At 42.3% G+C, this 27,912-nt stretch overlaps 2 protein-coding genes and 1 pseudogene across 3 annotated transcripts in view; 2 read left to right on the top strand and 1 right to left on the bottom strand.

Annotated features, from left to right (window-relative positions):
• Positions 1–735, bottom strand: part of Parn (poly(A)-specific ribonuclease) — a 143,609-nt gene extending 142,874 nt beyond the window's left edge. For both annotated transcript variants that reach the window (XM_047532749.1, XM_047532751.1), the window contains exon 1: positions 559–735. The gene's annotated coding sequence lies outside the window, so the exon portion shown is untranslated. The remainder of the gene's footprint in view (positions 1–558) is intronic.
• Positions 735–27,652, top strand: Bfar (bifunctional apoptosis regulator). Its single transcript, XM_047532753.1, has 8 exons — positions 735–757; positions 12,074–12,410; positions 14,447–14,651; positions 15,309–15,478; positions 17,449–17,593; positions 22,782–22,955; positions 24,501–24,703; positions 26,943–27,652. Exons 2-8 carry the CDS (start codon positions 12,148–12,150, stop codon positions 27,133–27,135), a joined length of 1,353 nt encoding a protein of 450 aa, XP_047388709.1. The 5' UTR covers positions 735–757; positions 12,074–12,147; the 3' UTR covers positions 27,136–27,652.
• Positions 9,699–11,041, top strand: LOC124969811 (tubulin alpha-1B chain-like; annotated as a pseudogene).
• Positions 27,653–27,912: the final 260 nt, after the last annotated feature.

Genomic DNA, 27,912 nt, shown 5'->3' with positions numbered 1-27,912 from the left:
ATCAAACCCAGGGCCTCACACATATTAGGTAAGTACTCTACCACTGGGCTACATCCCCAACCCAGGTCATTTTAATTCCAAATATTCTCAAAACTGCTGGGTGTGGTGGCACACGCCTTGTGCATAATCCGGGCGACTCAGGAGGCTGAGATAGGAGGATCAAAAATTAAGAGGTCAGCCTCAGCAACTTAGAATCTGCAGCAAAATTAAAAAATGAAAAGAGCTGGGATGTAGCTCAGTGGTAAAGTGCTCCTGGGTTGGATCCCCGGTACCAATAAATAAATAAATAAACAGAGCCAAATACGTTCTGTGGTTTTTCTGCATAAAATGTGAAGGCAAAAATTACTGGGAAAAGTACATAACGGTCCTGTAATATTATTCTAATTTCTGGGCAAGGCTATTTCCTCTCAATACAGAAACAGCAACCCTAGAGGAGTAGTTAATTACAAGAACACACCCTCGTCCCCACCCGGGGTGTAACGCGGACCTGGCCCTGGGTCGGTCAGTGAAGAGGAAGGGGCGGGGTTGGCAGCAGCACGCATGCGTACACGTTCTCACCCGGAGCGGCCGCTCTAGGCAGCGGGGAGGTCGCGGGGTTGAGGGGGCTGGGAAATGAGTGCGGCCTCTCCTCTATGGTCGCGGGCCGGGGGCACTCTCCGCTGTCTGTCCTCGGTTACTTCCGGAAGTGAAGCGTCCAGCTCCTCCTCTGCTTCCGCGGGGGTCCGTGCGGGGGGCGATGGCCGGGACGAATAGAATGGTAAGCTGCCGCAGCGCGGAGATGGCTAGGGGGGCGGCTCGGAGCTGGGTCTCAGGGCGTGGTGTGGAGGCTGAACCGCGACTGCTTTGGTGGGTCGGAAGAGGCACGCGGGCCTTTCCTCACCCAGGCCGGGTCCCCGGCAGCCTCTCTCCGGGCAGCGGACTGCGGACCCAGCTTGGCCCACTTGCCGTCCCTTCCGTGGTGGGCTCAGCGGTCGCTGGGCCTCGCCTGCGTCCCCTCTGGTTCGGGGTCAGAGCCTCTCTGTCCAGGGGTTCCGCGGGCGAGAGGGCGGGGACGCCTCCACTCCCCTCGAAGGGGGACAGCTGCACGCCGGCCCGCCAGGAGCGCGGGCCACAGCCTGCGACCGCCCGCTAGACTCGAGCGGGCCACTGACGGGCGCCAGGCCGAGCTTACGGTCTAGTTGCCAGGCACTTTCCTGCCCCGAGGCGGAGAGGTTATTTCCCTCTTCTAAAATTGAGTAACGTAATGCCGAAGGGGGAAAATGAAACCCCAGAGTCATACTGGGGCTGGGCTAGAACCCGGCGCTTCGGATTCCCCAGTCTCACGTCTCAGAAATCTGAACTTGTGCAAAAGGGAGTTTTTTGTTTTTTTTTTTTTTTAATAAAAAAGAAGTGGGATCGGGGAGAAAGGGAGGTGCAAATGAGTTTGATTGTGTCTAACTTATGTCTAATCTTTGGCGGGTTAAGAAGCAGCCCCCAGTTTTGATGGAAAAGGAGAAAGTGAGAGCTCAGAAGCTCTCATGCCCTCAACTGTCGCCGTTGGGTCCTGCCCGCCGAAGCCCATTGGTGGGTCCTTTGGGGTGGCCCTAACGTCACGCCTGGAAAGGCCAATACGAAGGAGATTTACTCTCATCCTCAGGCATACCCCGGAGCCTGTGCAGACTGCACGTGCCAGTGAGATTCTGTTTGTTCTTGTCACTGCTGTTTTGTAAAGAGCCAGCCTGTTTGTGCCCTGACCGATGTGTTTTGTTTCCCTCGGCGTTTTAGTAAAATTGATTAGAAGAAAATTACTTATCCAAGATGGTTGTGCCCCTTTAAATACCTATGGATACAACTTGGCATCTAATCTTCCCAACGACCTTTCAAAACTGATATTCTCTTGAACTTGATAAATGGGAGATGAGACTCAGGGAAAATAAATGGTGACCAGATTTGTAATGCAGATCGATCTCACTCCTAAGAGCATATTGTTTAGATTTTACCACCCCTCTAAGGAAATTATAGTCCAGGAGATGGAAAAGACACACACACATACACAAATTTTCACTAGTGCTCAGAGACAGAAAAAATTAATTTGGGTGTTGGGGGAGTTAGTCATTAAAGACATCATTCAGGTTTTGTCAGTGGATACTTTTGACCCCAGACATGGTGTGGAGATGTGTTACAGATCCTGGAAAGAACATGAAAGTATAGAAAAATGCCCAAACAGCAGGATTCAATAGGTGGGACAACAGTGTGATGTGTCAACAGGGAAGTAGTAGAGGATAATCACAGTAATAGTAATAACTAACACTTCCATGGCTTTTACTGTAAGCCAGGCACTATTCTGAGTGCTGGGCATATATTGATCATTTTAATCCTTTTAACAACCCCTTCATGCAGGTACTATTACTATCCGAATTTTATAGATGAGGCTTGAGATAGAAAGAGTGATGTGATTTGCCTGCAGTCATACAGCTAATAATTGGTTAAGCTGGGATTTTTTTTCCACGCCTTTTATTGGTGCACCTTCCATCCCTAGGTCCTTTTCTTCTACTGAACTCCCTTTGATTTTTATAGATCTGCCCCCACCTTTGTTTTCCTTTTTCCTCTCTAGCTTCTGCATATGAGAGAAAACGTTGGACACTTAACCTGAGTTTCACTTATTTCCCTTAATATGGTTGTTTCTACTTCCATCCATTTTCCTGTAATTGCCATTTTATTTTTTTTTATAGTGAATAAATCTCCACTGTATCTATACTATATATACCACATTTTCTGATTTTGGGGTGTTTTCTGTGTGGGGGTACTGGGCATTGAACTCAGGGGTGCTTAACCATTAAACCACAGATTTTTTTCTCCCATTCTGTGGGTTCTTTGAGCTTGGATTTTTAACTCCGTCTTATTGGCTCCAGGGTTTATGCTGTTCAGTTGAAGAGTTATATTGACTGGCTCTGTGGGTTTAGAGTACATGCTTCACATGCTCAAGGCCCTGGTTTCAAATTCCAGCACCAAAATTTCAAAAGTTATGTTAATAGCTAGCTGACCATAAAGTTTCTTCAATAACCAGCTTACAACTATGAGTTTTATTTTGTTGTAGTAGGGAATATTTTGTGCACAGGAAGGGCTTCATGAGAATTTTGCTTTGGGAGGATGGTAGAGAGAGGAGAGATTGGCAAGGAGAGGCATTGGAAATGTTATTCAAGCTTTATTTTGTTCATACTTTGTTGGAAACATATAATTAAGCATATAAGTGGTTCTTTGAAACAGCTCTCTAATTTTCAAACGTTAATGCACATATTAATCTCCTGAAGGACTTGTTTAAATAATGTATGGTCAAAGTAGAGCATGCCTATAATCCCAACTGCCTGGGCAGGTGAGGCAGGAGGGTTGCAAGCTAAAGACCAACCTGGACAACTTAGAAAGATACTATCTCATAAAAAAGTTCACAGAGGGTCTGCGATGTAGCTCAGTGGTAGAGTGCTGATATACAAGGCCCTGTATTCATTCCCCAGTACAGTGAAATGAAATGACAGCCCTTCTTAACCATGGATTCTACCTCCACGAATTCAACCAACCATGGATTAAAAAATTTTGAGAAAAGTAAAATTCCAGAAAGTTCCAAAAAGTAAACTTTGAATTTGTCGTGTGCCAAGCACTGTGCTGAGTCCATGTGAATGAAGCGATGTACAGGCAGACCTTGCTGTAGTCCTTTGCCATTTCACAGATCTGCAGTTTTTTTCCAGAGCTCCTTGGAAGCATTGTTTGTCTCTTACCTTGTTCCTGTCTTGTAGTTAGGCTTATGATCGTTGTATCTGTACCGAGCACGTAAATACTTTTGTTTTTCCCTAAAGAATACAGTATAACAGCCAGGAACAATGGCATATACCTATAATCCCAGCAGCGTGGGAGGCTGAGGAAGGAGGATCAGGAGGTCAAAGGCAGTCTTAGCAATTTAGCAAGACCCTGTCTCTAAATAAAATGTAAAAAAGGACTAGGGATGTGGCCCTTGGGTTCAATCCCCAGTACCCAAAAAAAAAAAAAAAAAAAAAGTGTAACAACTGTCTGCATAGCATTTACATAATATTAGGTTTTCCAAGTAATGTAGAGATGATTTAAGGAATGCAGCAGGATATACATAGGTTATATGCAAATACCATGCCATTTCGTAAAAGAGGCTTGAGTATCCACAGATTTTGGTATCCGTGGGCATCCCAAAACCAGTCCCCTAACATAGCAAGACGCAACTGTGCATTCCTTTGCCTTGCTCACTATTCTTCTACCTTGCTCCCAGATATCCTGGTTTTAGTTCACCAAAATTCCCAGGTGGTTCTGATGGGATTTTAAGAGCTACCTTCATAAGGAGTGGATTATTTTTTAATACATGTTTATTGGCACCACTATGAGCTAGGCCTTCTCTTTTGTTTCTTTATATGCAATAGTATTGGAAATCAAACCCATGACCTGGCACATGCTAGGCAAGCAATCTAACACTGAGCTGCACCCCCAACATCCAGATATTCATTGATTTGATTTTCAGCTACAAGTATCTAGAGTCCAGCTTTGTGCCAGCTGCTCTCAGGTATAATGATAGAATTCTGTGGTTTTGTTCCTGGCCTCAGGGAGCCAGGATCTGGTTGAGGAGACAGGGCTGAAACGATGCTACGTAAAGAGGTAGCAGTACTGATACAACTTTACATTGTGTAAACCACAAGAATGGGATCCTAATGAAAATAAGTTATACTCCATTTATGTATAATATGATAAAATACATTCTACTGTCATGTATACCTAAAAAGAACGATTTTTTTAAAAAAGTATAGCAGCGAGCTGAGTGTGAAAAGGTTGGATGTTTATGCGAGTTCTAACAGAATTTTTTTTCTTTGTTTAGATGGACACAATACCTTTGTTTTATTTATTTTTATGTGGTGCTAGGGATCAAACCCAGTGCCTCACATGAACTAGGCAAGCACTCTACTGCTGAGCCACAACCCCAACCCCAGAATATTTATTTTTAAACCTAGAGTTAAGGTATGTGTTACTTGGTAGCTGCAGTAGTTTTTCAGACCTTTCAGAGTTGTTGACCATCTATGGGGTTTTGTTACTGGAGAGGTCCTTGAATATATGCCACATAACAAACTCAAGAAGACAGGCACAGAGAGAGCCAAGATACCCTTCTCAGTCTGCCCTCATCTTGCCCAACCCTGCTCGAGGCAATAAATCACAGGGCTTCAAAGTTCAGGCAGCAAGTCAATATCCAAAGGAGCTAGCTCCCTTTGCCCTAGTGATTTCTGACCCCGTCCAGAAAGAGTGTCTTTTTGGAGTTAGAAACATACACAGTTTCATGCATCTCTTGTATTAATGGAAGAATCAGTTTTGCTGTCTGCAGGAAATACACATAATAACATTATCTTTTTTTCTTTTTTCTTTTTTTTTTCCCCCCCAGGGATTGGACTCAGGGGCACTCGACCACTGCGCCACATCCCCAGCCCTATTTTGTATCTTATTTAGAGAGAGGGTCTCACTAAATTGCTGAGGCTAGCCTCAAACTTATGATCCTCCTGCCTCAGCTTCCCCAGTTGCTGGGATCACAGGTGTGCACCACCACACCTGGCCTTCTTATTGCCATTTCTGATCCTTACTTTACTTACATTTGGACACCTTTATTTTATCTGTATTTCATAGTTATTAGTAATGGGTGGGCACTCTTTGAATATTTCATAATCTCTGAAGTATTCCATCACTGTTTATTATGGTGTCCCCAGGAATGGACCTAGAGTGCCAGAAATAGTAGTTCCCCCACCCCCCCTCCTCCTGTTTCTATTGTAAATGTTTCTGCATGGAACAGCATGCTGGCCCTAACAGCCACAGTGTTGTCAGATCCTAGTTTGTTTTCTCCAGTTGGTTTTTCTCAGCTGTGTTGGTTTTTCTCTGATAGGGCCTGGATGAAAAAGGAGTAAATGGGTCCCTTGAACTAGTAACTGTTATTAATTACTTCATTGGCTAGTGAAGGATTTAAGTCAGACCATGATTTAAAACTGACTTTGTCCTTTACTAGTTAGGGCTTCCATTATCTCTGAAAAGTGGAAATGGTAGTAATACTGACCCTGTAGAATTATGCCTTTCAAATTATGGGGGCTCAATAAATATTAACAATTGTCATTATTCTCTGGTGGTCAAGTAGTATGTAATTAGAGGCCCACAGAAGCCAAAAAAATGTTTTTTTCTGTTCTGTTTTGTGTGTGGTGCTGGGGATTGAACCCAGGACCTTGAGCATGCTAAGCAAGTGCTCTGCCATTGAGCCACATCCCCAGTGCAAAATCTTTTTATTTATGCACTGAACATCCTTGTAAAGAAATGTTCTATTGTTCAGGCAGGAACTCCACTAAGTTAGCTCTTAAAAGGATTACTTCTAAATATTAGTCGTGTACTATGCTCACAATAAATGTATGTCCAATAAAGGAATAGAACCATAATAAACTGCCAAACCAAGTGGTGTGCAGATTACAATTTCTAGAGTTAACAGTTGTTACATAATGAGATCTTCATAAGTTTAGGTATTTTTAAAAATCTTGATTTAAACTCAGAACCGATGCATTCTTCTTTGATAAGTGATAAGAATTATTGTGCTAATTGACTTTCCAAAATGGTAATGACTTTCCTAAATGGGTGACTAAAGAAGCAAATAGCATCAGTGCCACTACCTCCTTCAGGATAAGAGCCCTCTAGATAAACCCATGGATGAGCATTCGAGCAAACCAGGAAAACAAGTTTCCTTCCAAGGGGGAATAACCTACTTGGTCCCAGTTTCCTGGTTGCATAGCGTTACTGAAAGATTATGTGTGTCCTATCCTTTTCTTTCCCAGATTTTCAGGTAATTGTACCTTGTCAGGTATGTCTTAGGGAAAACATAGAAAAGGTCATGTTGATAGATAGCTTGGAAGGGCCCAAGTCATCAGAGACTGTTCTCTGGGGCTGAGAGTAAAGCAGATCAAGGCCTTTTAGACATGGTTCCTGCCCCCGGTTTCATTCACCATCTTTCACACATGTGATCTACAGAGCAGGATTTTCTGGCCTCTGACTCCAAAGTAGAATCAAAGTGGTAATTTAGAAAAAGATTGAAAGACGTCATAGGCAGGCACTGTCTCAAATGTAAGTTACAAACCGATAACAGATCAAGACAGGAAAATTTATGAACTGACAACTCTAAAAGTTGACTGTCCTAAAGCCAGTTAGCCCAGAAACAATCATCCATCGACTCTAAAGGCAGCATATTATGGAGAGGGGAAAAAACTTCTGTCAGGCAAGTGACAGAATCAAGGTAAACAGGTAGAAGAGGAGTGGAGCCTCCACATCTGGCATGCCTGGGTGGAGGGACCAGAGTTTCTTCCACTCTGACTGATTCTGTCATGCAGAACAAGACCCCAGCATTGTCACATCTTCTGACATGTGAAACCAGATTTTTAAAATGTTGGCACCAAGTCAATTAAAAAGATAAGGAGCCAGGCATGGTGGCACACATCTATAGTCCCAGGAGGCTGAGGTGGGAAAATCACTTGAATCCAAGCCATATGGGCACCATAATGAGACCCTGTCTTCAAAAAAGAAAGCCTGCTTATGGACTGAACGTTATCCCAGGAGGGTGGTAGCTACTGGTGGGAGACTGTCAGGACACACAGGATGGGTGCCCCTGACAGTAGTGCTGCATCACTGTGAAAAACTCACCTGGTCATTCTAACTACTTCAAGAGACAGGAAAGAGTATGTGTTAGGAACCTTTTATCACAGGGAATGTGTCCCTGAGTTCAATCCCTGGTTAAAAAAAAAAAAAAAAAAAAACATGCTTCTTGTGAAAGAACTCAAGAGGGGCTACAGCCTGCTGCCACGCTGCTCACATTTGCCAAGAACAGCTGTAAACATCCGCAGGAGCACGGACCTTCTCCTCAAAGAGGCCCTTAAGCACTGCCAAGGCACGAGGGTGTGTTTATCCAAGTCAGAACACGACAGCTTGTAACTCTAGTGTCCAAGCTAGATTTTATCACTAAGAGGCCCTTTCCTCCTTTTGAAAGTACTGCTTTCTTTCATTGGTAGAAATAACTCCAATACGCCCATACAGAAGGAGCAGGAAAGAGCAACTGAATTTGATGACAGAGTGTACTCTTTGTTAACTTTCAGTTTTTGTGTTTATGGTAAAATGAAACTAGCAGAACTTCTCAGAAGAAATCAAAGTCAGTGTAGTTTCTTATTTGAGTTGGAAAACAGTGGAATAGCCACTTCAACTTTGCAAAGTATAACTTATAAAGTATACCAATGTCAGTGTGGAATTTGTTTCCCTCCATGAAAAATGAACTTGCATATCTGATAGGTGAGGAACCGCTAGTATATTCTGGTTTTTAAAAGGGTACTTCATGAGGCATTAATTACAGTTCTCTGCATCCATAGATTTAGTCTCATTCTCATTCCAGTTGGAGTTTTGTATCTCGAGCTGCTCACTAGACATTTCTACTCAGGGTCATATCATTACCTCAAACTTTCAACTTTTCTGCAATTCAAGTTATATTTCCAACACTGACCATTAACATTAACCATTTGTTAATATTAACTGAATTTCTATCAGAAGTAGTTTTTCCTCCCTCATTCTGATCACTCTTTCTCTCTAGTCACTAAAACCCATGAATTATTTTCTTAGCATTTCTTGAATAGGCTTATCCCTTTCTTTTTTCTTTTGATTTCTTTTCCTTCTTGTTGACACCAGGGCCTTGCACATATGACACAGGTGTTCTACCCATGGGCTACATCCCCAGCCCTTGTGTTTTCTTTTTCGGCACCTTCTGCCTTCTCCCCAAAGCCCTAACACCTCATTTCTAACTTGTCCCTAATTTTTCTCATTGTTTCCAGACCCTCTCTTCTTTCTCAATGAGATTTATCCTCCTGAATTGCAGCTTTGCTGGTCTCTCTCCCATCTGCCTACTTCTCGTTAACCTGGCACAGGAGACCCTGCAGCAGCCCTGGAGCTCAGCTGTGCCCCTCCTTTCCGTGAAGACAGAGATCAGTGCCCTAGGCAGGACCTGCCCTTGCACAACCCTCACCAAGAAGTCTCTACCATCCCTATGACACAAATCCACACCTGCTCCTGAGTGTATCTCAAGGACCTGACCCAGTACCCAGCCTAAGGAATAGTGCTCTCTTGATTATTATCTCCTGTGATAATGCTCTCCGTGTAGTAGTTCTTTCATCAGTATTAACATAATAAAGGAACTACTTTATCAAAATAATCTATTTTTTGAAAACCTTTATGAGATCTTCCACTTCCTTAGCAGTTTGAAGAGGCTGCCCAAAGGGAAGCACTTAGAAAAATTTTAAATGTTCCTAAATATAAATAATGAGACAATATGATTGTCTGACATATGGTAAGTATATTATAAATGGCAGCAATTTACCTGATTTCTGTGTGTAAATAATAATCTAGAACTTGTTGAAAATGTTTAAAACTCTCTTCCAAAAAGAACAGTTTTTAATGAGTCTGTACCGAAGGTTGTTCCCCTCTTAGCTGTCATCATGTACTGAATAAATTTATTAATTTGCTTTAAAGCATTTATTTCTTAAATTTATAAGTACCATCAGTGCATCACTTACCTCAACTCTTAGCTTGTTGGGGACAGCTACTGGGACCCGGTGTCTGCTCCTGTGGCCTTTGTCTCCTAACCCATAGCCACCATATGTGAGTGCATCTCCATACAGGTAGGCCCGGCTGTGTCCAGATTGAGAAACCTGCTTGGGAGCTCTACTGCCTGGAACATGACATCCAGTCTGATGGCTATATGCCAAGTGACAAGATCACTGGGGGAAGCAGTGACTCCTTCGACACCTTTTTCAGTAAGATGGGTGCTGGCAAGCACGTGCCCAGGGTGTTATTTATCAACCTAGAACCCACATAAATGGTAAATACACGGTCATTGATGAAGTTCTCACTGGAACCTACTGCCATCCATCCTCAGCAGCTCATCACAGGCAAGGAAGATACTGCCAGTAACTATGCCCGAGGCCACTACACCATTGGCAAGGAGATCATTGACCTTGTCTTGGACTGAATTCATAAGTTGGCTGGCCACTGCACAGGTCTTCAGGTCTTCTTGGTTTTCCACAGCCTTGGTGGGGGAACTGGTTCTGGGTTCACCTCCCTGCCGATGGAACATCTCTCTTAATTGCATCAAGAAGTCCAAGCTAGAATTCTCCATTTACCCATCACCCCAGCTTTCCACAGCTGTAGTGGAGCCCTACAATTCCATCCTCACCACCCATACTACGCTGGAGCACTCTGCGCCTTCATGGTAGACATTGAGGCCATCTGTGTCATCTGTTGTAGAAACCTTGACATTGAGCACCCAACCTACACTAACCTTAACCGCCTTATTAGCCAGACTGTGTCTTCTGTCACTGCTTCCCTCAGATCTGATGGAGCCCTGAATGTTGACCTGACAGAATTCCAGACTGGCCTATCCCTGTGTCCACTTCCTTCTGACCACACATGCCCCTGTCATCTCTGTTGAGAAAGCCTACTATGAACAGCTTTCTATAGCAGAGATCACCAGTGCTTGCTTTGAGCCAGCCAACCAGATGGTGAAATGTAACCCCTGTCATGGTAAATACATGGTTTGTTGCCTGTTGTACTGAGGTGATGGTGTCCCCAAAGATGTCAGTGCTGCCATTGCCACCATCAAAACCAAGCACACCATCCAGTGGATTGGTGCCCTACTGGCTTCAAGGTTAGCATTAATTACCAGCCTCCCACTGTGGTGTCTGTTGGAGACCTGGCCAACGTACAGTGTGCAATGTGCATGTGGCATAACACCACAGCCATTGCTGAGGCCCGGACTCACCTGGATCACAAGTTTGGCCTGATGTATGTCAAGCGTGCCTTTGTTCACTGGTACCTGGGTGAGGGGATGGAGGAAGGAGAGTTTTCTGAGACCCATGAGAATGTGACTGCCCTAGAGAAGGATTATGAGGAGGTTGGTGTGGATTCTGTTGAAGGAGAGGGTGAGGAAGAAGGAGAGGCATACTAATTGCCTTTTCCTTTTAGCCCTGCCTCATGTTGTACTCCCAGAACTTCAGCTTCAGCCTTAGCTAACAGGCATTGAAGTTAACTGATTAGATTGTCTTCACTCAATCATGATTGTGTATGTCTTTTTCCATGTGTATCTGTAAGATCTTTCCATCATGTCTCAAAGTAAAGGCTTTAAAGAAAAAAAAAAGTGTAAGTACTTATCTTTTTTGTGCTGAATGAGAGACTTCTATCCCACTTTTAATACTGAGTTTAAAATGTATTTGTGTTCATTCTGAGTTGAAATCTCACATTAGTGTTTGACCTAAAGCCATATAACATTCTTTCTACAATTGTGTGTGTGTGTATGTGTGTGTAGGTATTTGCAGTTATTATAAAATGCACACATTTTCATTTAAAATAGTTCAGTAGCTTGGCACAGTGCTGCACACCTATAATCCCAGTGACTCTGGAGGCTGAGGCAGGAGAATTGCGAGGGTGTTTTGTTTTGTTTTGTTTTGTTTTGTTTTGTTTTGTTTGTATAGAGGATTGAACCCAGAGGTGCCTAACCACTGAACCACATCCCCAGCCCTTTTTTTGTATTTTATTTATCTAGAGACAGGGTCTCACCAAGTTGCTTAGTGTCTCACTAAGTTGCTAAGACTGACTTTGAACTCTTGATCCTCCTGCCTCAGCTTCCTGAACTGCTAGGATTGCAGGCATTGTGCTATCATGCCTGGGTAATAAAAATTGCAAGTTAGGAGTCAGCCTCAGCAATTTAGCAAGGCCTAAGCAACTTAGTGAGAACCTGTCTTAAAAAATAAAAAGGGCTGGGATGTGGCTCAGTGGTAAAGTGTCCCTGGGTTCAATTCCCAGCAACACAAAAAGTACAAAAATTAGAACTTTGGACTAGAGGTAAAGGTCAATGATTGATCACTTGTCTATCATGAGCAAAAAATAAGTAAAATAAAAGCAAAAATTAGAGTTCTAATACAGTGACAGTAACCTCCAACAACTACTATTTGTCATATTTTTACTGCTTTTTTTCCCCTAGATTTAATGATGCCTTGCTGCCATCTCCGAAGTCTGAAGTATTCCATGTCTGTGGGTCCCAGAATTTGCTGAAAGATGGAGGAGCCTCAGAAAAATGATCCCATCACAGTGGGCCTGGAGGAGGAGGACCCTCTCAAAAGCACAGGCCCTCAGATTTCCGTTAGTGAATTTTCTTGCCATTGCTGTTATGACATCCTGGTGAACCCCACCACCTTGAACTGTGGGCACAGCTTCTGCCGGCACTGCCTGGCTTTATGGTGGGTGTCTTCGAAGAAAACAGAATGTCCAGAATGCAGAGAAAAATGGGAAGGCTTCCCCAAAGTCAACATTCTCCTCAGGTACGACCGAGTTGCTCAGGTAGCACAGCTTGTGCAGTATGGCTTCTTGGTGTTTGAAAAGCCTGCAGGCTTGGAGCTGTCCATGGTGGTCATCCTGGATCTGCTGAACTGTGAGTCAAGGAGCTCGGGACCTGAAAATTCAGATTCCCTTCCACACAGCTTGACTGTAATTGGTTTATCATTTATTCCACATTCCCAGCTCCCCTCCATTTTACTTATTTATTTATCAATCTTTTAATTTTGAGACAAGTTCTCACTAAATTGCCCAGACTGGTCTTGAATTTACTATCTTGCCTGTACCTTCCAGAATCGCTGGAGTTACAAGCAGGCACCACCCTGCCTAGCTTGGTGTATCATTTATTCTAAATGAAGAAATGAAATAAATTCTGGTTATGACACCATTGCCTACAGTCCTGTGTCATATAATACTTAATGATTTGTTTTTACTGAAAACACAATAGACAAAATGGTGACACTGGACAGTTGTGAATAACTGATGCTGATTTTCAGAATCTTTAAATAAACTCTGTGCCCATTTCCACCTTAATAGAGTTCCGCATGCATGACCAATGGCAGGTCCTCTCAGGAAGCTGGTTCCCTCCTGCTTCGGTTCAGTGAGAAAGTCCTGTGAGGTCTTCAAGGCTTGAAGCCTCGTCCCCTCTTCTGTTGCCTCAGCAATGTGTCCAACCTTCTGATAGCCACAGAGTGACAGGATGTTTCATGAAACATTAACCCCACAGCCTCTTTTTTTTTTTTGCTTGTGTCAGCTTTCGCTTACCTGAAGGTTAATCTTAAATGGAAGGAGGGGTCTCTGATTTTGTGTAATTAAAAATGAAAAGAGCCCTCCAGTAGAACCTGGTGGCAGTCTTTCTCTTCCTACTGCACTTTGCATTTTTCTCTCCTTATAAACTAATCTTTAATAACATAAGTAATACATATATACATTCATTGTTTGCATTCTTTTTTTAATTTAATTTTAATTTTTTTGTGGTGCTGGGGATTGAACCCAGGGCCTTCAACCGAGCTATATCCCCAGCATTCTTTTAAACAGAAGAAGATTGGAAGATTACTGATCAAACCAAAGCTACCTTCAGCCTTTCCTCCCCATTTTAGACCCTTCCTTCCTTTTCCCCAGAGTAACGTCAGTTATGACTTTGTTGTGGTTTCTTTCGTATTATTTTAAAATACTTTTAAACACATTTGTGCTAATAGAAAATACAAATGTTTTCTCAGTATTCTCAGTATACTCAGTATACTATCTGGGTGGTTCAATATACTGTTTTCATTCAGTGTTATGTATGTCTCATATTTGTCTTAACAAAAAGAGATCCAATAGAGCCATTTGTAAAACTACATAGTATTCATACCATAGTTCATTTAGCTGTTTCCCTAAAAGTAGACATAGAAATTCTTCCCCCCTCCCCGTTCCTTTTGTTGTTGTTGTTGTTTTTGTTCCACCTTGCAGTACTAGGAACTGAATCCAGGGGCACTCTACCACTGAGCTACATCCCCAGCCCTTTTTATTTTGAGGCCGGGTCTTGCTGAATTCCTAAGGCTTTCCTGGAACTTATAATACTCCTGTATCAGCCTCCAAGTAGCTAGGATTACAGATGTGTGCCACTTTACCCAACACTGTTTTTTGTTTTGTATTGTTTTGTTTCATTTCGTTTGTCTGTCTTTGGTTTTTGGAGGGTACTAGGAATTGAAGACAGTTGTGCTTTACCACCGAGCTAGATTCTCATTCCTTTTTTTAATTTTTTGAGACAGTGTCTCAGTGAATTGCCCAGGCTGGCCTTGAACTTGATGATCCTCCTGCCTCAGTCCCTGGGCTTACAGGCATGTGCCGCCACATCCAGCCATACAGAAACTGTTTCTGATGTTTTACTTTTATCATCAGACCTATGGCAGACATTTTTGTCCTTCTCCTAGGTACCTGATCATTATTAAATGTTGACTATTAGTTTTATTTTAACCTCTAAACTTTATATTTAATTTCATCAAGAACCTATCTTGTGATTTTCCTCTCTTCTCCATAGGGATGCCATTGAAAAGTTATTTCCTGATGCTATTAGAATGAGATTTGAAGACATTCAACAGAACAGTGACATAGTCCAAAGTCTCGCAGCCTTTCAAAAATATGGGAATGATCAGATTCCTTTAACTCCCAACACAGGCCGAATGAATCAGCAAAGAGGAGGGGGGTTCTTTTCTGGAGTGCTCACGGCTTTAACTGGAGTGGCAGTAAGTCTGTCTCTGTGTTCCTCTGTGCTTCACCCCACCCCATTTCCACTGCAGTCATTTCTGTTGATCTCACGTAAACCATTGATGACGTGACTGTGTGTGACTCACTGTGTACATTGAAACCTGCTGGGCCGTATGATTTCTTCAGGAATGTTGCTTACTCAAGTAGGCTACATAATAGTGCCCAGTAAATGTTAGCTCTGTGCTGTTGAGTCCTCCCCATAACCTCTGCAGCAGTTGAGGAGATGGGGCAGAAAGGCAGAACTGGCATTTGAGACCCCATCTGGCTGGATGAGGCAGCAGTAAGAGCATTCCGATTCATTATTAAGTTCTGTGTGGCAAAGACCTAGATGTTTTTCCTCTAGAAAAGTCACAAGTCAGTTTGCTGATGGGGTCAAGGGTGCATCTGCTTCTGGGCACCCTGTACTCAGTTCTTTTCTGATCCCTGTTCCCTCACTGCCCCACAGTGAGCAAAGACATAAGTCCAAGGACAGTCTTGCCCTCCAGTTCACCATGGTGATGGCGTTGTTCCACTTCCCTGTACAGAGTTGGCATCATTTCATCAGGCCCTCCTGCCAGCCCTTCCCTGCACTCATACACTCAGACACTGGCCTCGCTGACCTCTCCTTGTGCTAAGATCCCTGTCTCTTTCCCTAGGTGGTCCTACTCGTGTATCACTGGAGCAGCAGGGAATCCGAGCATGACCTCCTGGTCCACAAGGCTGTGGCCAAATGGACAGCAGAAGAAGTTGTCCTCTGGCTGGAGCAGCTGGGCCCGTGGGCCTCTCTCTACAGAGACAGGTTTTTGTCTGAAAGAGTGAATGGAAGGTGAGGAGCATACTTTCTGACATGCCATGGACATTTTTGTGAGTAGCCTCATTGAGATAGAATACACATCATAAAATTCACCCATTTGTGGGTGAATATATATATTCATTTATTTATTTGAATTTTTTTATTATTTATATATAAATAAATAAATAGATAAATATATATAAATAAATAAATAAATATCCATTGACAACTAAAAAAAAATATATATATATATATACATATATAAAATGCTTTAAAAAATTCATGCATTCGAAGTGAATATAATACAGTTGATAGTTTTTTATATATTTACAGATAGGTGTAACTCTCACCACAGTATAGTTTTAGAATATTTTCCTGACCCCAAAAAGAAAGCTCCTACCCTTTAGTGACAATCCTTATTTCTCCCTCTGTAAGCCCCTGGCAAACACCATTCAACTTTCTCTCTCCAAAAATGGATTTTCCTTTTTTAAACTTTTCATGTAAATGAAGTCTTATAATTTGTGACCTTTTGTCTTTGGTTTTCCACCTTGCATGATGTTTTCAAGGATCACCTTTGATGTAGCATGTATTAGTGCTTTATTCCTTTTTATGGCTGAAAAATGCTTTATTGTATGGATTGACCAAATTTTCTTTATCATTCTTCAGTTGATGGACATTTGGGTTGACTCTGTTTAGGGCTAGCATGCATAGTGCTGCCATGATCATTCATGTGCAAGTTTTTGTGGAGACACATATTTTCCATACCCTGAGTGGAATGGCTAGTCATAGGATAACTCTATTTTTACCTTTTTAAGGAAAGCTATTTTTCACAGAGGCTGTGCTGTTTTATGTTAGTGACATTTTAATTTCTTTGTTACTTCATGATTATAAAGATAGCTTACATTTTTAAAAATAATTTAGGACTATATGATATTGAAAATAAAATATCCTTGTAATCCTATTCTTCACAGAAAATCGCTGTTAATGTATTGTTAGATATCTAACCATAATTTTTTTGGAGTGTGAGGGGTGATAGGGATTGGACCCAGAGCTTTGCACATGCTGAGCATTGTACTCTACCACTGAGTTCCACCCTCACCCTCAGAGTTTTTTTCAATGTTTACATAGAAATCAATATATAAATGTATATTATTTCTTACTTAATCTGAAAATACAGTTGTACTAAATAGACCTGTGTTTATGTTTGTTTGTTCATTCATTTATTTATATACATCCCTCTGTGGTTATTACATAGAATACCACACTTTGATGGTAGCAGCCACTGTCTGTTTCAGGCATGTTGTCTGCCAGGCTACCAGGTTGCCCTATTACCCCACTCCCCACCTCAGTCATTCCCATCCCTGAGTTTGTAACACTTGACTCTTCTCAGAGTCACTTTAATTTGATTTTTAAGAATTTGTTTCCCATTAGGCACGATGTTGCACACCTGTAATCCCAGTGGCTGGCAGGCTGAGGAAGGAGGATCAGAAGTTCAAAGCCAGCCTCAGCAACTTAGCAAGGCCCTAAGCAATTTAGCAAGACCCTGTCTCTAAATAAAATATTAAAAAGGGCTGGGGATGTGGCTTAGTGGTTAAGCGCCCCTGGGTTCAATCCCTGGTACCAAAAAAAAGAATTTTTGGGGGACTGGGGTTGTGGCTCAGTGGTAGAGCACTTGCCTAGCATACTTGAGGCACTGGGTTTGATCCTCAGCACCATGTGAAAATAAATTAATTAATTAAATAAAGAGATTGTGTCCATCTACACTAAAAAAATATATATTTTTTAAAAGAATTTGTTCCCCCCAAATTGGATCAGTGATGATTTATGAAAGTGTTTTTACATAGTAACTAGCAAGTAGTAGTCATTCAGTTAGTTATTTGCTGTTATTAATGCTACTACATCTGTTTAAGCTTAAAGTGTTGTCATTGATAAAGGGGAACTCAGTGTGGGAAATTTGCTTCCAGTATGTAATCTCAAAAGAAATCTACCCCACCCCTCCACAGGTTGCTTTTAACTCTGACAGAGGAAGAATTTTCAAGGGCGCCATATACCATAGAAAATAGCAGCCACAGAAGAGCCATCCTCATGGAGCTGGAGCGTGTCAAAACACTAGGTGTGAAGCCCCCCCAAAATCTCTGGGAATATAAGGTGAACTCTTTATTCTTTCAATTGAAAAAGTATAGAGTACAACATAGTGATCACTGTATACCCAATGCTTAACTTAAGAAAGAAAACATCATAGACATAGTTGAAGTCCCTAAACACCCACTCCCTATCTAAAAGCAACTGTACTCTTGCAGTGGGTGCCGTGGATCCTTCCAGAGCCTGTTTTTCTTTCTGTCTACTCTGGTGGTGTCCACAAGTAGCAGGAGCCTTATTTTACATGCTTTAACCTTAATGCAAGAGGTATGAATTTTGAGCAGACCCTTCTCCAAGTAGCTTTCATCCCTGTGAGTCCACTTCTTTCTTTTTTCTCTTTTGTTCGGTCTTCCATTGGATACATGTGTGGTGATTTGTGCATTTCCTGTTGATGAACACTGCAAGCATTTCCATTTTTACTACCAGAAGCAATGCTGCTCTGATGTTCTTGGGAAGTTCTTAGGCTTATGTACAGGAGTTTCTTTATGATATATGCTGAGGAGCAGAATTTATTAGGTCACAAGTCATGCACATCTTCAGCCTTACTAGACATTGATAAATTGATCTTCAACATAACTGTACCAACTGGTTCTCCTTCACAGACGGGATTTAGTAAGTGCTATACTGTAAAGCAAGTACAGTACAGTGTATCTGGAATTTACCAATTAATACCTTAAAAAAGACATCCTGGAGAAAAGTATCTGATAGCTAATGAACTTAGAGGGGAAACACTCAGTCATAGGTAACAGAGTGCAAACTAAAGCAGTCAGAAGACTTGGACTTTTTTTCATTTATGCCATTATCAAGGTTGAGAACATTTCATATGAAGAAAGAAGCACTTGGGTGTTCTGATAGTCAAGAATTGGTGCAGTCTCTCTGGGGGGATTTTATCATTAACATTACAATTTAAACTGCACCTGGTCTGGATCTGACATTTTACTCCTCTGCATTTAGAGTGTAGGCAACATGTAGCACAGCAATCAGGAGCAAGGTTCTGGGGCCATCTGCTGAGGCTCATCAGCTCCCCCAGGACATACTGACTGCAGGAACACCAGCAAGTACCTGCACAACCCTCCATGCCTGTTTCTACCTCAGTAAAATGACCTATACAAGTTGTTCATTGCAGCAATATTAATAATAGCAGCACCTACAAAATAGCCCAAGTCCCCATAATTAGGAATAGGTTGAGTGAGTCACAGCTAAATAAGCTTCTATTGGAAAAGGAGGAGGTGACTATGCTAATGAGGAGAACTGGGGTGTGGCTCAGGAGTAGAGTTTAGCATGCATGAAACCCTAGTTTCCATTCACAAAATCAAAAATAAAAGGGGTGGGGGAGGATGTTCAAGTTGTAACAGTAACTAAAAGATAAGCACATTAAAAAGTACTTGTATGTATATCTACATGTACATTTGCATATAATAGAAAAATCTAGAAGGATATACAAACTTTGCTTTTCTTTTTTGTGATGCTGAGAATGGAATACGGGACTTCATGCATGCCAAGCAAGCCATCTACCACTGAGCTATTTCCCCAGCCCCAAACTATTAAAGGTGGCTTCATTTGGAAAATAAGACCAGATGGGAAGGGAAGTTTAAAGAACAGGTATAGAATTCCCAAGGTGGAAAGTTTGTCTTGTATCATTTGTTTTTAATTTTAAAAACTCTAATTCTCTTTTATCATTAACTATTAATTCAGCTAATATAAACTGTAGACTTTATATAGCCAATATTGGTCCCACTGTGACTTTTAATATCTTACAGAACATTTCTGACCCTCTAAATATGAGCATGCAGTGACCATCTAATTAAAATACATGCAAGTGATCTTAATATTAACCAGAGCAAATGGGAACTTGATTTTGGTCTTGGTGTGGAAGAAAGAGGATCTTATCTTCAGTCAGCTCCTTTGGCTCTTCTATGCTGCCCAGGCCCTCCCTGAGGTAGACATTCAACAATTAACAGAAGGATTCCTCTACTCCTAGCCCTCTTGTGTAGCTTGTCCTAAATGCCATGAGTCTGCTCCCATTTCTAGTGCTGGAATCATATCACCTGACTGGGTGGTGGATCTTTTATCTGATGGGAAGTAGGCAAGAGTTGGATTGTTTGGGTCCAGCACTCACACTCAGACCAGGGCTGCAAACAGAGGTTGCAGCATCTCCCTTTCTCTTGCACTTACGTGGTCTGGCTGTGCACAGTCAGGCTTTATGCCCAGGACCTGTGTTCCCTGAGAGCATGCATCCACAGCAAGGGCAGTGTTGCCCCATGGGAGGGCAAAAACTGCTTCATGTGATATGAAAAAGTCTCAGTGATGGAGTCTCAGTGGTAGAGCACTTGCCTAGCACATGTGAGACACTGGTTTCGATTCTCAGCACCACATAAAAACAAATAAAAGTATTGTGTCCATCTACAACTAAAAAATATATTTAAAAAAAGGTCTCATTGATGACATGAGAGTACATAGAGATACATAGTTTATCTGTGGAATTAACATTTCATGGGCAAGCAGGCAGAAGACAATGTCTTACAGGCTGGAATGTAGCTCAGTGGTAGAGTGCTTGCCTACCAGGCAGTAGGCCCTGGGTTCCATCCCCAGCACCACAAAAATGATGACAACAATAAAATAAAATAAAAGGTATTTGTTAAAATAAAAGGACTTGTTACAGAGTCCTTTTGACATGACCTCATTATCCCTGAGTGCTTTCCTCTCATGTGTCAGGATGTTCCATTTATTCTTGTACCTTTTCTGCCCCAGGCCTAGAATCAGCCATTTGACAAATTGTTTTTTTTTTTGTTTTTTTTTTTTTTTTTTTTTTTTTTCAAATCTTTCAGTTACCAGGCACAGTGGCTCATACCTGTAATCCCAGCAACTCAGTGGGCTGAAGCAGGAGGATTGTGAATTCAAAGCTAGCCTCAGCAATGGCAAGGCACTAAGCAACTCAATGAGACCTTGTCTCTAAATAAAATACAAAATAGGACTGGGAATGTGGCTCAGTGACCAAGTGCCCCTGAGTTCAATCCCCAGTACTGAAATAAGTAAATAAATAAAAAGAGACTGGGAGGGCTAGGGTTGTAGCTCAGTGGTGGAGCACTTGCCTAGCTTGTGTGACCCACTGCACTGCATATAAATCAATAAAATAAAGGCCCATTGACCACTACATACATATACATATATATATATGTATATATATACATACATGTATATGTATATATGTGTATATATATATGTATGTATATGTATGTGTGTATGTATATGTATGTATAACTGTTGGGGATGTGTCTAAGTGGTTAAGTGCTCCTGCATTCAATCAAGTACAAAAAAAAAGTTTTACTGTAGAAAATTTCAGATATATATAAAAATAGAGGGAAGAATGTACTCAAATCCAACCTAAGCATACCCAAACATATCATTACATCCCTAAATACGTCAATATGAATTTCTAATGAGAATCTCTCCACCCCATCCGCACCTCAGTACTGGGAAGAACAAGAACCCAGAGACAGGGTCTCTCTAAATTGCCCAGGCTGGTGATCTTCTTGCCTTAGCAACCTAGGTCACTGGGATTCCAGATGAATTGCACCCAACAAGAGAATTTTTTTAAATGTAATCATCAGGACTAGAGTTGTAGCTCAGTGGTAAGAGCACTTGCCTAGCATGTGCCTAGCACTGGGTTTGATCCTTAGCACCACATAAAAATAAATAAATAAATAAATAAGTTATAAAACAATTTTTTTTAAATGTAATCATCATCACTTAAAAATTTGGTAGGAAGCCATTAATAGCATCAAATAAGCTGAATATGTTTAAACAGTTTTATTGAGATAGAGTTGACATATACATATTTAAAGTATATTTGATTTGATGAGTTTTGATATATGTACACAGCTGTGAAGTCATCACCATACTCAAAATGGTAAACGTGTCCATCACTCCCAAAAGTTTCCTCCTGACCCTTTGAAAGCCCTCCCTCCCACTGCTGTCCATTCTCATAGGTGTACAGTTGTCTCTACTGTTGTTTTAAATATGCATTTTTCTAAGAACAAATGGCGTTTACCATCTTTCACCTCTTACTTGCTATCCTTATATCTTCTTTGGTGAACTGTCCATTTTATTTGATGCTACTAAGAATCAAATAAGTTGAATCATTTTTAAAGTGTTATAATCAGGAAAAATAAGTGTTTATTCATTGTAATAAAGTTTTGAAAGATTTGCAAAGTAAGGAAACTCACCATAATCTCATCTGAAATTTAAACACAATTAGCACTGCAGTTTGTTCTCTTTTCTCCTAGTCTATCCTGTGACTAGTTTTAAAAGCCCTTTGTTTGTTTATTCATGCAACAAACATCTGTTGACTGTGTGTTGAAAGTCAGGTGCTCCTTGGCAAGAGACTACAGTCCTGAGTAAGACCCTGCTGTCCTGCTCTCCTGGTGCTAACACCAGCAAGATCATTTTGCTTACATACCTTTTTTTTTTTTTTTTTTAATATTTTTTATTGTAAATGGACGTGATACCTTTATTTTATTTATTTTTATGTGGTGCCGAGGATCGAACCCAGTGCTTCACACATCCACAGCCCCTGCCCCCCATTAGTCTTTTTTCACCTAACTTTGTTTGCATTATCTAAAGAACCTCATACTTTTTTTATTTTTTATTTTGAGACAGAGTTTTGCTGCATTGCTGAGGCTGGCCTTGAACTTGCAATACTCCTGCCAATTCCAGCTCACTGGGATTACAGGCATGTGCCACTGTGCCTGGCTCATACTCACTTTTCAATGAATGTTTGAATTCCATGCATAATATCTCATGTGCTTCGCTTAAGGCTCAGATTTCAGTGCTTTTCACTATTAACCCACAATGCAGCATGAAACATGTGAAGTCTTCTTTAGTTGAGATTATTTTCTTTAAGTGGTGCCCACTTATAAATTGGTTAAATTAAACATTTAAGACTGACATATTTTGCCAAACTGCTTTCCCAAAAGGTGTTCTAAACTTCTCAGTACCACCTAATAGAGATTGGATCTTTCTATCACATAGCCCAACAAATGGATTATTTGGCCTCTTCCTGCCATTCATTCACCCATTGTTAGTGTACACCATGCAGAAAGGCTGATGGCAAAGGATACAGGACCACAGAAGGAGCTCAGGTGGGGTGTTGGCCACTGTGGTTGTAATGGCCCTATGCCTGCCTTGTCCTCTGCAGGCTGTGAACCCAGGCAGGTCCCTGTTCCTGCTATATGCCCTCAAGAGCTCCCCAAGACTCGGTCTGCTGTACCTGTACCTGTTTGACTACACAGACACCTTCCTGCCCTTCATCCACACCATCTGCCCTCTGCAGGAAGACCGCTCCGGGGAGGACATCGTCACCAAGCTTCTGGTAGGTCTGCAGAGTGCCTGGAGTAGGATCAGCTGTGGCTATAGGCTTTCACAGAAGAGCAACCAATAACTAGCCTTCATTGACTTGCAGGGAGAACCCCCTGCCAAAGAAAGTAAAGTAAGACTTTCCCCACACCCAGAAGCCCATTTGGTTTTTTACATTGCATAGCCAGAGGGCAACCCCCTGGACTTAAAGTATTTCTTTAAAAAAAAAAGCCATTTCTTGTCTCTTGACAGGACCCCAAAAGGGTGGTTACCTATCCTTCCACAAGGCAGGATTCATATGTACCTTAACTGTTCTGATGGCTTCAGAACCGAAAGCCATCGCCCAGCGGGCCAGTGGGAGTCATCACATCAGCTGGCCACAGGGCGCTCCTCAAGGATGGCCACCCACTACAGGCGATTGTTTCTCGTTTTGCCCAGAGGACCCTTCAGAGTTGTTGGAGAACTCCTTTCACTATGGTGATTTCCCATGTCATTTGAGAGTAGTACTTTGCTTTGCTCCCTTTAGGGTAAATCCTTCTGATCTGTTTGTATGAATTCCACGGATATAGGAATCGTCATATATAATCCACACTCTTCCAATATTGAAACAATTTCAAAATTTCCAAAGAACCTTTTTAAACACTACACTACCTACCTAAGTGACTTCAACCTTTAAGGTAGTTTTTAGGTTTTGTTTTGTGTGTTTTTTTATAGTGCTAGGGATCATGCCCAGGGCATGCTAGGTAATCACTCTACCACTGAGCTACCCACCAACCCTTAAATGTAGTTTAAAACCTGATTAATTAATTTGTACAGTATTTCCTCTAATACCTAGTTTCCAGCTGTTACCTCCCAAACTTAGAGCACATAAATTGAAAAATGTTTTCCTTTTAACAAGTTATAACAACCCCTACTTGATCAGCAAGCTATCTTTTTTATTTGCAAACGTCTATAATTGAAAACTTAGCTGGACACAGTAGCACACACCTGTAATTCCAGCAACTCAGGAGGCTAAGGCATGAGGATCATTAATTCGGGGCCAGCCTCAGCAACTTAACCAAACCCTCTCGAAATAAAAGGGGCTGGGGCTATAGCTCTGTGGTAAAGGATTTCTGAGTTTAATCCCCAGTATTGCAAAACACACACACACAAACCCAATAAGTTACTTTCTTAAGGTGTGTAGATGCATGTTTTTAATTTCCCCATTCTGTCATCATTCTACCATAGCTAAGATGTTGAATTTAGGAAGTGGTTTGAGCTGTCCATGCAGTGACACAGAAGTAAAATGCTGGATAATTTAAATTCACTTCAACCCTGGCTCGTAACACATGTTTATTTAGATTTAACTTCTGAGCTTCCACAGTTATGTAACAAGTATCCAGCTTTTTTTTTTTTTTTTTAAGATTCATTCTTATAAAAGAAGTTGATGACTGAAATTTCTATTTTAGATTGTTAGGTTCATATATAGGTGTGTGTTTTAACAAATGTAAAACTCACTGATCAATCTTGTGTCAAAGTCAGTCCACATGATTTTTGTGTTTGGATGTGTTCTTTTTTTGAGGATCTGAGAGAACCCACTTGGAAACAGTGGAGGGAGTTCCTGGTCAAATACTCCTTCCTCCCATACCAGCTGATTGCTGAATTCGCCTGGGACTGGCTGGAAGTCCACTACTGGACATCACGGTTTCTCATTGTCAACGCCATGCTACTCTCAGTTCTGGAGCTATTTTCTTTTTGGAGGATCTGGTCAAGAAGTGAGCTTAAGTGAGTGTGTTTCTGTGTAGGAGAGGGTAGAAGCAACAAGGGCTGGGAAAGAAATAAGAAGCGGGGGAAAGAGGACTGGGGATGTAGCTCTGTTGGTAGAGTGCTTGCCTAGCATGCACAAAGCCCTGGGTTCAATACCCAGCACCACCACCAAAAAAAAAAAAAAAAAGAAGAAGTGGGGGAAAGATCTTCAAAGTATTTCACATACTTGAGAAGGGAAAAAATTCTTTCTTCAGAGACTTCAGACTCTGGTTTGAGAAATACTGCTTACTCAGTGAATAGGAAAATCACCTTGTGTTTATGAGGCGGGGTTTCTTTGTATTTGTTGTTAAAGTATTTCCCCACATAATAACAAATATCTTATTCCCACATAATAACAAATCATGGTGTTAGTCAACTTTCTGTGGCGATGACAAAATACCTGAGAGAGAAAAACAACTTAAAGGAGGGAAGATTTATTTTAGCTTGTTGTTTCAGTCCTTAGTCAACTGGCTCTGTTGCTCTCAGGCCTATGGTGAGGGAGAAACATCATAGGGGAAGGGTGTGGCAGAGAAAAGCTGCTCACCTTATGGCAGCCAGGAAGCAGAGTAGTAGAGGACATGGACAAGAGGCCCAGGAAGATGTAACCCCCGAGGGCATGCTACCAAGGACTCACACCCTGTAGCCATGTCCCATCTCCCACAGTTTCCACCACCTCTAATAGTTCATTTAGCTATGAATTCATCAACCAATTAATCCATTGATGAGATCAGAGCCTTCATGATTCAGTCACTTCCCAAAAGCCCCACCTCTGAACATTGCTGCATTGAGAACCAAGCCTTCAACATGTGAATCTTTATTTCTATTCCAGATCCAAATGGAAATACCTCTAATTCCAATGGGGTGTGTATATGTGAAGGATTTTACTAATTAAGGAATAAGTAAATGAGAAGAAGAGGGTCCTTTATGAAAAAGAGTAGTGTGGTAGAACACAGATCTGTTAGGGAATTCTGTAAGCATGCATTCTGATCATGCTCTGTCACCAACTAGGACAAGAATAGCTTCTGGATGATCAAGAAATGAATTAGGCTGGACATTAGACTGGACAGTCTCTGAGTCCAATTTTTGGTTGCAAGTGACAGAAACCATCCTAAATTGGCTTTACTGAAAAGGAAATGCCCATTCAGGGCAGCAAGTGGGACTGGCCCCCGGAGTCCCAGATGCTATCCTCAGACTGCCTCTGTCCCTCCTCTGATGCTCTTCTTTCCTGTCATTTAGCCTCTAGTGGCTCATCTCACTTGGAGCCTTTTGCTGCTCCAGACTTCATTCTGAGTAGCCTAGCAGCTTTGGTGGGATGGAAGCCCTTCTTTCTTCCTTTCTTTTTTTTTTTTTTTTGCAGTGCTGGAGGTTGAACCCAGGGCCTTGTGCTTACAAGGCAAGCACTCTACCAACTGAATTAAATCCCCAGCCCAGGGCTTTCCTTGTCCAGGCTTAAGCTTGTATTTACCCCACAGCTGGTAGCTGGTTCCACCCTGACCCATTCCACATGGAAAGAATAGAGGAAGGAGGGCTGGGGTGTAGCTCAGTGGTAGAGTGTGTGTTTAGCATGCTTGAGGCAATCTCAGCACCCCATGCCCACCCGGAACAGGAAGAAAGGGAGGGCAATATCCCCAAAGCAAAACTCGGAAGCTGCTTCCAGAAGGGGACCCCTGCTGGGCAGATAGAAGTCACACATCTACCACTTCCTTTCAACGTGACATCCGTGACTTGGAGGATTCTCACCCTCATCGATCAGAAGCAGCCTAATAAATAGCTCTGGGAACCTGCCAAGAATCCCTCATGGACTTTTATTCAGTAAACTCGTTTATTCATGTAGAAAATATGCATATTCTTGACCCTGCTCTACCCCTGGCTCTCTGCAATACCCCGCATATCTTTTGGTAAAAACAGAGACGCCTACACTAAGAGCTACAGCCTAGCAAGGAAAGTACGTATGGAGAGAAGTGGGTAGAAGCGTGGGCGCTGGAGCAGCTGAGGCTGGAGGCATGCCCTGCGGTGCAGGACCAGGCAACAGTGCCCCGAGGAAGCGCCCATGGGCTGTGTCCTGGGAGCTGAAAAGGGGTTGGTCAGGCAAAAGTGTGTCTCAGGCCTTGGGGACAGAAGACAAGGTCTCCGTGGGCCAAGCACCTGGAGAGAGTGAGCCGAGGTCTGAGTCCTTGGGCGCCTGACCTGCCCTGAACCATTTCTCTTCTCTTTTCAGGACACTGCCTCAGAGGATGTGGAGCCATTTTTGGAAAGTGTCAACGCAGGGGCTTTTTGTGGCCATGTTCTGGCCCCTTATTCCCCAGTTTGTGTGCAACTGTTTGTTTTACTGGGCCTTGTATTTCAACCCAATCATTAACATCGATCTCGTGGTCAAGGAAGTCCGACGGCTGGAAACGCAAGTGTTGTGACTGGCACTGCCCAGGCTCTGAGAGGCTCCTCAGGTCTCCCTGACGCCTGAGCTGATGCTTCGGAGGGTAAGGGAGGAAGAGACTTCCTATTTCTACCCCTGGTAAAACAAGGTGCTGCTTTGTATGACAAAGGCTTCAACCAGGTCCTCTCTTCTCTGCCTGTGGCACACCGAGGCAGCAGACTGACACCCCAGTGGACGGAGGACTGTCTCACCCACTCAGCAGCAGCCCCTCCCTCCACATCATGCAGCTGCCCCCTCACAGGGACCTGGGTGGCTCAGGCCACCATGACTGGCAAGACTCAGAGTCCTCAGAGGACACAGTGTGGGTGACGTCAGAAGGCTACCACATTGGCATCTCCCTCCCTTGCCTCAGTTAATGACAGGTACCCAGGGCCAAGACCAGGCTTGTTTGAGCCAGGCTGGTCCTGTACGTCAAATTTAGGAAGACAGGGGTAGGGTTTTGTCATAGGCATAAATAGTTACATATTATATTAAAAAAAAAAAAAAAAAAAAAACAGAATTCAATCAACAATTTTGTCTTGTTCAGTAATTGCTAGGTTTCAGAGGAAACCTCTAAAATGATTCAGTTTGGGATTAGAATGAAGGCTGGCTTTTCATCACTGTTTTATTGTCATTGTAGTTTGTTTATTTTCTGTTTTGGGGGTTGTAATCACCAAAAGTTTGGATCCCTTTCTCCAAGCAGGGGCTTGAGTGGGCTGTTCGGCAGCTCATGAAGCAGAGTTCCCTGGCTGAACTGCGTCAGGCTGCTTACAGG

This window comes from Sciurus carolinensis, chromosome 18, assembly GCF_902686445.1.
Source record: "Sciurus carolinensis chromosome 18, mSciCar1.2, whole genome shotgun sequence".
NCBI lineage: Eukaryota > Metazoa > Chordata > Mammalia > Rodentia > Sciuridae > Sciurus > Sciurus carolinensis.
Note: the sequence above shows the minus strand (reverse complement) of the source record. Positions and strands in the feature narration are given on the sequence as shown.

What these genes read in the sequence shown, in the direction of transcription:
- Bfar (XM_047532753.1), top strand. Translation starts at nt 12,148, where the DNA reads ATGGAGGAGCCTCAGAAAAATGATCCCATCACAGTGGGCCTGGAGGAG. An exon ending in AAAGTCAACATTCTCCTCAG is followed by an intron (nt 12,411 to 14,446) that starts GTACGACCGAGT and finishes TCTTCTCCATAG; the next exon opens with GGATGCCATTGAAAAGTTAT. An exon ending in AAAATCTCTGGGAATATAAG is followed by an intron (nt 17,594 to 22,781) that starts GTGAACTCTTTA and finishes TGTCCTCTGCAG; the next exon opens with GCTGTGAACCCAGGCAGGTC.